The following is a 12,085-nucleotide window of genomic DNA, read 5'->3' as shown; positions in this document are numbered from 1 at the left end:
CTTTTAATTCCTACACTTTCCCAGCTCCCCAAAACGCACACACTTTTTAGTGTGCCAGGTTTTCAGACAGTATGCCTGCAGGCAGAATGTACCTTGTTTACTGATTACAAATAAATCATTTTGGCAGTTGAATGGGATAAAAATGCTGTTATATAATCAATCAACACCTCCGATTTCTCCGAGGAAGTTTTCTGTGAGAATATTTTGTCTATCACTTTCCCATCCTGTTTATCGCTCGGTTATCACTGCAAAACCTGGTGTAGCAGCTACTACTGCTAAGCAGGTTTCGGCAACATCCCCCCCCCCACCTCACCTGCAACTAAAGTTTGCCTTAGTGGCAATGTTCTTCTGCGCTACTTACATCTTCGATGATTAGATCTGCTTCTTCGTTTGTTTTCCCTGGGTATCGTATCTTCATGTCATTGAAAATGGCTAAAGTTTCCTTTGTCAATAATTCGTCCTGTTCCACGGTTCCCTGCTGCATTTCACCCTGTTAAGTGAGAACGAAGGTATGAGATAGCTGAAAAATTCTGCTTCAGTGCCAGTGACTGCAAAACCATTCAGTGTTTAAATTGTCAGTTATTTCAATGTGAAATTGAATTAGCAGGTAGCTCTTTAATATATCTAAACCAGGGGTGTCAAACCCAAGCCCTGAAGACCAGATGCAGCCCTCAGGGTGCTTAGATCTGGCTCATGGGGCCACCTTGGAAACAGCAAAGGACCAGTCCATGGTGCCTCTGCCAGCAAAAACGGGCTCCCAATCTCCGTTTTCATCTGGGATGGGCTTCTGCAAGCTTCTGACAGTGAAAATGGAGCTCCATTTTCAATGGCAGAGGGTTGCAGGAGGCTGTCCCAGCTGAAAACGGAGATTGGGAGCCTGTTTTCGCTGGCAGAGGCACCGCAGGCCACCACAGGCGCCCCTGACCCGAGTGACGTCAAGCTGGCCATGCCCATCCTGGCCACGCCCCCACTGCCCCCCCCCGAGGTCAAACACAATCCTGATGCAGCCCTCAATGAAATTGAGTTTGACATCCCTGATCTAGACAATATCTTCCTTGACAATAGCACTAGTCATACAATGGAAATAAATAAAATAGCACATTTTAGATTTAGATTTTATTTAGTTTGTATGCCGCCCTGTTCCCGAGAGACTCAGGGCGGCTCACAATAAAAAGGGGAGGAGATACAAAAAAATAAAAACAGCAATTTAAAATTCAACAACAGTCATAACCTCGAATGGGGCTGGATAGTTCAACAACCCCAGGCCCGCCGGAACAGCCAGGTCTTAGTTGCTTTGCGGAAGGCCGGAAGAGTAATAAGGGTCCGGATCTCAACGGGGAGATCGTTCCAGAGGGCCGGAGCAGCCACAGAGAAGGCCCTCCCCCGAGGTCATTTTAATTTATGACCTTGTGGAGGTATAGCAGGCATGGAAGCCGGTTTGACCTAGTGCTGCTTATCCATTGAGACAGTCCATAAAGATGGCAACAGCACCCTTATACAGAAATTTTAATGAGCCAAGAAGCCATATTTATCCTGTTTTATGGTACTTTTACTTGGGCTGGTATAAGCAATCCTCGACTTAAAATCATTCATTTAGTGACTTTTCAAAGTTTCGATAGCACGGAAAACATGACTTATGAATGCTTTTTTTTTATACTTACAACCACTGCAGCATCCCAACATTTGCTCACATGATCAAAATTCAGGCGCTTGGCAATTTGTTGCCATGTCCTGGGATCATGTGATCAGTTTTCACAACTTTCTGGCAAGCAAAGTCAATGGGGAAGCCAGATTCACTTAACAACCGTGCTATTAACTTAACAACTACAGTGATTCACTTAACAACTGTGGCAAGAAGGATCGTAAGATGGGGCAAAATTCACCTTAACAACTGTCTCACTTAGCAGCAGAAATTTTGGGCTCAGATGTGGTCGTAAGTCAAGGACTACCTGCATAAAGTAGGAAGGGGCACCTTTCTTGTGACCATGTGCTGCACGTCTCATAAAAAATAGTTTTGGTCTCCAGGGGCTCCTTGGAACAAGGGCAAGAACAAAAATTGGGATACGAGCGGAGTGAGCAAAGAATTCAAAGATTTTTAAAGGCTAAAGGCATTTGCTTTGCCCCATAATCCTTATTTCCCTAAAGGAAGGGAGGCCAGCATTGTTTGATTGTACCACTAAGGGTATTTTGTGATACCCATGAGCACGAAAGATTTTGCCCATGGGCAAAATCTCACAGAGCTATTTCTATCCTTGCTGGCCTCACTGAATTCAATAGGGGCTTTTTAAAGTACGCAGATAGCTTCTTTTCCTTGCAAATTCCTCCTCTGTGCAAAGTTTCTCTACTGTGTTTACGAACCCTCCAGAGCATGATCTGAAAGGCAGAAAGAGGCTAAGAGAAGAAAATGAAGACCCACTGTCTCAGCATGACTCCTGCATGGCATAAGGCCCTACGAATTGTACAATGAAGTGCTATTTAAACATATGGTAATCGTGGATTCCATTCGTTTTCTAGCCATGGATAATGTAACTGATTTAAAGTGCTGTGGGTTAGTAGTGAACAAATGCATACAATATACAATAATACATTGTCAATTTCTTGCAGCTGAATTCAAATCACCGATACTGTTCTAAATAAATACTTTTCCTACATTTTAAAAAACACTTTCATTTATCTTGTTGGCTGAATACAAGACTCTATGCCTACTTGAGGCATCTGAAACATTTGGGGGAAAGAGGCGAACTCACCAATTCTAGTCTGCAAAAACCCAAGCAACCACAAGATAGAAGCAGAGTTGGAATGTTCTATATGTATCTTTACTGACAGCTAGTGGTCATCTACATTTTTGCAACCCAAAACTGGTAATTTTAAATGGGGGGGGGGGGAGAAATGTTTTGAGGAGCTGACGAATTTCCCAAAAAAATTATATTTGGAGGAATGAATCAATTGCTTTTTTACAATCTCAATAAAGACTCTTTCAGGATATATTTTTTTCTCCTATAACGTTTAAAATTGAAAACCTCCCCACCACTCTGCAGTACCAATGAAGATTGCATGAAACTCCTCCCTAAAGGTTTTCCAGTCAGTGATGCTCATAGAATAGCAATAGCAGTTGGACTTATATACCGCTTCATAGGGCTTTCAGCCCTCTCTAAGCGGTTTACAGAGTCAGCATATTGCCCCCAACAACAATCTGGGTCCTCATTTTACCCACCTCAGAAGGATGGAAGGCTGAGTCAACCCTGAGCCAGTGAGATTTGAACAGCGAACTGCAGAACTGCAGTCAGCTGAAGTAGCCTGCAGTGCTGCATTTAACCACTGCGCCACCTTGGCTCCTGGAAGAAGCCCTATAGCCTTCTTCACTTAAGAAAGAAGCTATTTAGCTCTTTTCCATGGACCTTCTCATCTTTACATTAGAAATATGTGAATCATTATAAATTGTGATCAATTGATTCTTCATATTAGTGGAGCAGTATTCCAGCCCATCATTTTTAATATTTTGAAGATACTTTTAAATATACATATTTAAATATATATTTTTAAAAATACAATTTTATTTTGCAAGTTTCCTTAACAAATGAAACATCTATATGCCATTTCACATGTTTACAACCTCTTAATATAATTTCCTGACAATTTTTCTGAAATAATATACATTTTCCAGAAACAGGCTTTTTAAATTTTTATCCAACTTCACCCTGCTTTAAAAAAAATAATGTTGTTGTTGTGTGGCAAACAACAATAAAAACCATGTATAAACACAACAAGAAAAAAAACACAGTGGCTAACACGGAAGGATTAATCCATAACTAACCTGACATGCACTGTAAATATTTTAAAAATAACTTATAAATAGGAAGTGATAACTCTGTTTTCATGCTGCGATAATGAGAATGCATCTAGAATGCTGTATCCAATATTGATTGTCACAATACAAGAAAAAGGCTGAGAAATTGAAAGTGCAAACAAAAAATGCTGGAATCGCCTGGAGATTAAATCGTATAATGAATAGTTAAATCCTATAAGCCACAGTGGTACAGTGGTTAAAAGTGCAGTACTGCAGGCTACTTCTGCTGACTGCTGGCTGACTGCAATTTGGCAGTTCAAATCTCACCAGGCTCAAGGTTGACTCAGCCTTCCATCCTTCCGAGGTGGGTAAAATTGGGTGCAATATGCTGACTCTGTAAACTGCTTAGAGAGGGCTGTGAAACAGTATATAAATCTAAGTGCTATTGCTAAAGGAACTAGGCATATTTAGCCTAAAGGTAAGATAGGATACCAGTCTTATCCTCAAAAGTGTCTAATAGTATGGATTTATTCTTTGTAGCTCCCAAGGATAAGACAAAAAGCAATTGTTTTAGCTGGTTGAAGCTTTAAAGAGGGAGATCCAATATATTCAATAAAAGGAGGACTTTCCTAATTGTTAGAGCATTTAGCCAGCAAGGACATCCTAGCTCTTACAGTTATGGACACTCCATCACTGAAGGGTTTCAAGCATTTGTCTGGGATACTCTGAGGATTCATGCGCTCAGCAGGGTCTGAACTATAAGACCACCATGTTTCCTTCCAACCTTATGAGTCTATGAATTTAATTTATTTTCTTTTTCAGATGCATCTTCCACAAATAGTCTCTATGCCATTTTATAAGTGGACCTAAATTAGAAGTTCTTGAGAAGTTTCTTTTAGATGGATTTCTCAAATCTGTTTCCCAAAAGTGAACATCAGATTTTTTTTTAAAAAAAAATCTCTGTGGGAGTTTCTAGGAATCCATGCTATCAGAGTAAAGAATAACAGAGTTGGAAGGGACTTCTAGACCACCCCCCTGCTCAAGGAGGAGACCTTATATCATTTGGGACAAACTGTCTCCAATCTCTTCTTTAAAACTTTCAGGGATGGAACATGAATTATCAACATGAAGAGCAAGAATTCTTTTTAAAGTATAGATATGCATATAAAAGAAAAACTAAACTAAGTAATCCTTACTCATCTTATAAAATAGGTACACCAATTCCCACGCCTAGGAGTTTCTGCAAAAATTTCCTTCTATTTTCATTTTCCAATTTGAAGCAAAAAAAAATCATTTAGAACAAGGCTGTTGTGTAGAATACAATGCCTAAGCCACCTTTATTTCCCCTTTATTTCCACAAGTGCAACTAGTTGAATTTCTCAATGTGATTTTTTTTAAAAATGGTTCTGCATTGGTTGGTAAAATATTAATCTCGTTGCTCTTCAACTCCCTCCCCCACACATCCAAAGATTTCATTAAATATTTGTTCTTACAAAATAGACGTGCTTTGCTCACTTACCCCAGATGAATGTACAGAGCCTTGGTTGGCAGTGTGAGACACTTTGAGAGCAGATGAACCTCTGTTTAAAGAGTGTGACCTGCTCGCGAGGGATGACCGAGAGAGATGCATTACTGGTTTGGCTGTGAAAGGGCGTTTTTCAGCTTGCAGTTGCATAGCCAAAGCTGAAATGGATCGAGGGCAGCTTACAGAACGCCGGATAGGACTAGTCGAAGAGGCGGCAGACACATAAGATGGGACTTTTTTCAGAGGCTGCTTCCAGTGCATTCTGCCTGGAAATGAATACAAAAGACTCAACTCCTCTCCCAAATCACAATTATAGACCTTTAAAAAAAAACAACCACCTCTAAACTTGTATGCATCTGCTCAGGATATATTCTGAATTTTGTTTGGAAGTATAAATCACTTCTCCTGTCCCATCATCTCTTATGGAAACGTAAAATACATCAGATAATACTGAGTGTCACTCAAGTTAACGTTCGCCAATCTCATGGTTCTTATGAAAAATGTAATCTATACCAGATTATATTGAGCAATATTCTTGTTCTTGCAGTATGTCTCTTTCCCAGGGAGGCTGCATTAAAAATCTATTCTCCATCACTATTTGTTTCCAGAATTATGGGAACCCAAAGAAAATTCTACACTTAATATATTCTAACATGGCCTAAGACGTATAGTATGAAAACAATTCATAATGTTCAGCTGCTCCAAACGCACCTGGAAGAGTTTGAATTAATGCCTTATTTTCTTTAATGGGATTTTGGTGTTGATCTTTTTTTTCAGAACATATTATTCTATGGCAGAGATAGGCAATCAGGCCTCAAAAGCATAGGCCTACCTTTCACTGCTTCCCTATTTCTGTCAGGCTACTTCTGACCATTGCTGCTAAAATTCATTAGTATTGATTCCTAATTTAAATTTAGGAAACATTCGAACTCTATTGTATAAGACATTAAATAGGCTTAAAATATACTATATATACACACACAGAGAGTTAACACTTTTTATAGCTATCAAAAGAGACCTAATAACAAAACCACCTACAATCTCTTTCAAAATCTTCCCTCAGTTTATTGTGCATGTTATGGTATAATTCAACATCTCTCCATTTATAATCAGTGGAGCTTTCTGTTATGCCCTGTATAATACAGACTTCAGTGCCGTGAGAGCTCATTTGGATTTTCTCTTCCTGCGTTTTGCTCATTATCAAATATTATTACTACATCAAATTTGTTAGTCCAATTGCCTGACTTATTTACAATACAATACAATAGCAGAGTTGGAAGGGACCTTGGAGGTCTTCTAGTCCAACCCCCTGCCTATCCAGGAAACCCTATACAGTTTCAGACAAATGACAAATACCGTTCCAGTCTTCTTAAAGACTTCCAGTGTTGGGGCATTCACAACTTCTGGACGCAAGCTGTTCCACTGATTAATTGTTTTAACTGTCAGGAAATTTCTCTTCAGTCTAAGTTGCTTCTCTCCTTGATTAGTTTCCACCCACTGCTTCTTGTTCTACCCTCAGGTGCCTTGGAGAATAGTTTGACTCCCTCTTCTTTGTGGCAATCCCTGAGATATTAGAACACTGCTATCATGTCTCCCCTTGTCCTTCTTTTCATTAAACTAGACATACCCAGTTCCTGCAACTGTTCTTCATATGTTTTAGTTTCCAGTCCCCTAATCATCTTTGTTGGTCTTCTCTGCACTCTTTCTAGAGTCTCCACATCTTTTCTACATCATGGCGACCAGAACTGAATGCAGTATTCCAAGTGTGGCCTTACCAAGGCATTTCAAAGTGATATTAACACTTCACATGATCTTGATTCTATCCCTGTTTATGTAGCCTAGAACTGTGTTGGCTTTTTTGGCAGCTGCTGCACACTGCTGGCTCATATTTAAATGGTTGTCCACTAGGACTCCAAGATCTCTCTCACAGTTATTACTATTGAGCAAGGTACCACCTATACTGTACTTATGCATTTTGTTTTTCTTGCCTAAATGTAGAATCTTACTCTTTTCACCATTGAATTTCATTTTATTAGTTAGTGCCCAATGTTCAAGTTTGTCAAGATCCTTCTGTATCTTAAGCCTGTCTTCTGGAGTGTTGGCTATTCCTGCCAGCTTTGTGTCATCTGCAAATTTGATGAGTTCCCCATTTATTCCCTCATCCAAATCATTGATGAAGATGTTGAAGAGTACTGGGTCTAAAACAGAGCCTTGGGGTACTCCACTGCATACTTTCCACCATGTAGATGCAGTTCCATTGAGGACTACACGTTGAATGCGATGGGTCAGCCAGTTACAAATCCATCTGGTGGTGATGCTGTCCAACCCACATTCTTCTACTTTATCTAGTAGTAGGTTATGGGCTATCTTATCAAATGCCTTACTGAAATCCAAGTAAACCATGTCAACGGCATTCCTCTAGTCCACTAATTTTGTCACTTTGTCAAAGAGTGCAATAAGATTAGTCTGACATGATCTGTTTTTGACAAACCCATGTTCGCTTTTGGCTATTACTTTGTTTACTTCTAGATGTTCGCTAATTCGTTGCTTGATTATCTTTTCCAGAATCTTTCCTAATATTGAGGTCAGGCTGATAGGTCTATAGTTTCCTGGATCTATTTTTTTTCCTTTTTTGAAGATGGGAACCACATCAGCTCTTTTCCAGTCCTCTGGCAGTTCCCGGTGCTCCAGGATCTCTGAAAGATATAGTTCAGTGGTTCTGAGATCTCATCTTCAGAACCTTGGGGTATAATCCGTCAGGTCCTGGTGATTTGAACTCGTCTAGGGTAGACAGGTGCTCACTTACCATTTTCTTCCCTATTTCAATTTGTGTTCTTAATCTGATTTTTGTGGTGCTGTTTTTGATAGGTTGGACTGTTTTATCCCTTTGTGTAAAGACAGATGCAAAAAATGAGTTAAATAGTTCTGCTTTCTCCCTGTTGCTTGTCACCTTCTTGCCACTTTCTCTCAGCAATGGACCAATTGTTTCCTTAACCTTTTTCTTGTTTTTAACATGTTGGAAGAAACTTTTTTTGTTATTGTTTACTTTTGTGGCAAGCCTTTCTTCATCATGAGCCTTAGCTTTCCTTACTTCATCTTTACAGGCTCGGGCTATTTGCTGATATTCTGCCTTAGTTATGTTCCCCTCTTTCCACTTTTTATACTTAACTTTTTTGTCTTTCAAATTGTCAGAGAGTTCTTTATGCAGCTATGCTGGTTTCTTTTGGGAGCTGTTATTTTTCTTCTTCATTGGTATTGTGCTAGACTGACCTTTTGTAATCTCATTTTTCAAATTTTCCCAAGCTTCTTGAGTTGTTTTCCCCTTGAGGATTCTCATCCATGGAATTCTTCCCAAGCTCTAAGTTTATTGAAATTAGCTCTCTTCAAATCCAAGACTCTAGTTTGACTTTGTTCTGCTACTTGTGTTTGCATAATGTTGAATTCCAATATTGCGTGGTCACTTGCCCCCAGGGTTCCTATGGCTTCAACACCTTCTATCATTTCCTCTCTGTTAGTGAGAATTGAGTCTAATATGGCCGATCCCCTTGTTTCCTTCTCTACTTTTTGGGAAACAAAGTTGTCTGCTAGATTCGTTAGGAACCTGTTGGATATTCCACTTGGTGCAGAGTTTGTTTCCCAGTTGATGTCAGGGTAGTTAAAATCCCCCATTACTATTGTGGTGTGCTTCCTACATATCTTAGTTAGCTGACTAGCAAAAAGTTCATCTACTTCCTCTGCTTGGGTGGGTGGCCTATAGTATAGACCGATGGCAATGTCATTTCCTCCCCAACCTTTAATATTGACCCAAATGCATTCAAGATAGTTCTCATCATTGTTGTGCTCTATTTCTGTAGAGATGTAGTTATTTCTTATATATAGTGCAATTCCACTTCCTCTGTTATTTCATCTATTTCTTTTAAATAATTTAAATCCTTCTAGCTGTATGTTCCATTTGTGGGTTTCATCACATCAAGTTTCTGTAATGGCAACAATATCGTATCTGCCCTCATTTACTTGAATTTCTAATTCACCCTGTTTATTCCTTATACTCTGTGCATTGGTGTATAGACATTTGAGTCCATTTTGATTGACCTTGTGTTTACCGTCTACCTAACCTGTGTTATGCCTGACTGTCCCTATTTTCTTGCCACTTGTATGATTCATGCACATGGTATGGCACTCACTATTAAATGCTTGGTTTTGCTTGACAGCAGGAGTGATAATCTTACCCGCACAAACATCTATGTTACATGCACTGATAACCCTATGAGTTTTAGATTGCTGGGGACAGAAATGTTCTGTATCAATTAATTCTCTGTCTCCGCTGTTCAGTTTAAATGTTTATCCATTTGTTCAGTTCAGACTAAGGATGCTGATTTAACACACAGCAATCCCAGCCAATATAACCAATTGGGATGGATTGTAGTTATGGTGTCTTTTCTGTTAAATTATGAGGACTGAGAAAAACAATAAACTGGCATTGGGGAATGAGTGGGGTTTTTTTTTAAAAAAATTGCAATGTGCTTTAATTCTTATTATACCAAAAATTTTCTGTCTCCCCATAACAACCAAGCATGTATTAATTAATTTCTGAAGTATTTCAAAATATCACATATGTTTGCACATTTAGAAAACATTCTCAATCAAGTGGTCATAAAAAAAATTTAAAAAAATTTTTTTTTAATATAAAAATTAATCAATTCCACTCATGTAACTTACTGGATCGCTCTATTAATTTCCTATCTTCAAGATCAAATGTGACATTTTTCTCTTTCTTTCCACTGTCATCTTCTTTCTCAGCCTCCTCTTCCCATTCAGAGATGTCACTGCTGCTTTCATGACTACTGCCACTGCTGTCGGTCTTGTTCTTTTTCATGAATTGTGCACTTTCTGGCATCGAATACAGAGGCTGCAAGGGAAAAGAGGAAGAATGTAATAAGCCTCTGATCAGTCTTCATTTTCATCGATTCAACCTGATTTTGAATCTGCAAGGAATTTTAAGAGGCAAAATATAAGAGCTTTGATCGGTTCTGTTGACTGCAATAAGGTTTGCCTATTAGAGTCAAATCTTTACATGTATTACATAAAGCATTACTGAGCTTAGCTTTTATAACAGTCCTTACTTTACAATACTTTGGTAAGTAAAAGACAGTTACAATCTTTGGCATCCACAGCTTGGAACCTCAAAGAAATAGAATAGAATAGAATAGAATAGAATAGAATAGAATAGAATGGAATGGAATGGAATGGAATGGAATGGAATGGAATGGAATGGAGTGGAATGGAGTGGAGTGGAGTGGAGTGGAGTGGAGTGGAGTGGAGTGGAGTGGAGTGGAGCGGAGCGGAGCGGAGCGGAGCGGAGCGGAGCAGAGCTAAGCAGAATAACAGTGTTGGATATTGAACCAAGTCCTAGACTAGAAGTAAATTCTGAGAATTGAAATTCAAATTATCTGAAGGAACACTACTTTGGAGACGCCTAATCATAAACCAGCAGCATTAAACCTATTTTAGGTATCTTTAAATTCTCAAGCTCTGTGTAAGATGACCTGATGCAAAACAGAAAATGGATCTTAGGCCTTTAAGGGTCCAGGAGAAGAAGGGATTTCAGGAAATGAAAGCTATGCTCTCTGAAATCCCCTGTGGGCTACAGATCTTGAAGTGCTTGAAATTTCTCTGAAAGGAAAACAGCCCAGCTCAATATTCTTATTTTAAAAAACCTACCCATCTTGGGCATTTCGGAGACAACTAATTAAAGTAGCACAAATATTTATGTATTTGTATATATAAATGATTCAGGGGGTTTGAGAAAACACCAGGAAGCCTGCTTTCAATATTTTTTTATGCTACAGTATTGGAATTTTTCAACAGATATTCAGTGAAAAAGCTAATATTTTAGTTTCAAACGATACAGGGATTCTGAAAGTTCAGAACTTCCCAACTTTCCAAGTGAAGCTTTTGACAGATTTCCTATCAGAGATCACCCACAACGTATCTGGCACTATAAAATTCATTCCTGTTTTCAAATATATTCTCAGTACATCAGTAACATAAGGAGAGATCAGATCACACTGGAAGCTGGAATCTCATGACTCTTTGCTATGTTAGATGGCAACAACGCTAATAGAAAATAAATATCTCCATGACATAGCGTATATACTCAAGTATAAGCCGAGTTTTTCAGCCCACTTTTTGGGCTGAAAAAAGCCGCCTCGGCTTATACTCGAGTCAGTGAAAAATTTGCCCGAAATGGAGGAGAAAAAGGAGCAGAGCCATGCTGCTGGGTGACGCTCGTGAATGGCCCGGCGCCCCTGTGAGTTTCCCCTCCCTCTGTGTCAGTTTGCCGCGCAGTGCGCACCGCACCATCCCCCCTCCTCACGTTCTAATGTAATGCAGGGCTGTCTTACGATTCCCCTTCCTCCCCCTCCTGCCGCTCTGCAACGATGTCCCACCTCCTCCTTGTTATGGCAAGCAGCCACATAACGATGTCCCAGAGCTAGTTTACTGTTTTTCTTTGAAATAAATATTCAAAAACATTATTGGTATCTATTTTCATTTTTGAAATTTACCGGTAGCTGCTGCATTTCCCACCCTAGGCTTATACTCGAGTCAATAACTTTTCCAGTTTTTTGTGGTAAAATTAGGTGCCTCGGCTTATATTCGGGCCAGCCTATACTCGAGTATATACGGTAATTTCCATGATTTTGGCCATTCACCAAAGAAAATAGCTATAAGTTAGAGTCAGAAGAGAGGGTCATTAAAATATATCAAACTAT

The 12,085-nt window shown here is 39.3% G+C and overlaps 1 protein-coding gene across 1 annotated transcript in view; it reads right to left on the bottom strand.

The window, feature by feature from the left end:
* Positions 1 to 12,085, bottom strand: part of TTLL7 (tubulin tyrosine ligase like 7) — an 80,474-nt gene that overhangs the window by 19,740 nt on the left and 48,649 nt on the right. The window contains exons 16-18 of the mRNA XM_087719391.1: positions 10,032 to 10,221; positions 5,307 to 5,578; positions 362 to 490 (exon numbers count right to left, since the gene is read on the bottom strand). Of these exons, the coding sequence (XP_087575517.1) occupies positions 362 to 490; positions 5,307 to 5,578; positions 10,032 to 10,221 (591 nt within the window). The remainder of the gene's footprint in view (positions 1 to 361; positions 491 to 5,306; positions 5,579 to 10,031; positions 10,222 to 12,085) is intronic.

This window comes from Thamnophis sirtalis, unplaced genomic scaffold, assembly GCF_051295495.1.
Source record: "Thamnophis sirtalis isolate CommonGarterSnake01/CBP01778 unplaced genomic scaffold, rThaSir2_p1.2 scaffold_7, whole genome shotgun sequence".
Classification (NCBI taxonomy): domain Eukaryota; kingdom Metazoa; phylum Chordata; class Lepidosauria; order Squamata; family Natricidae; genus Thamnophis; species Thamnophis sirtalis.
The sequence above is the reverse complement of the archived record's forward strand: the minus strand, read 5'-3'. Positions and strand labels throughout refer to the sequence as shown.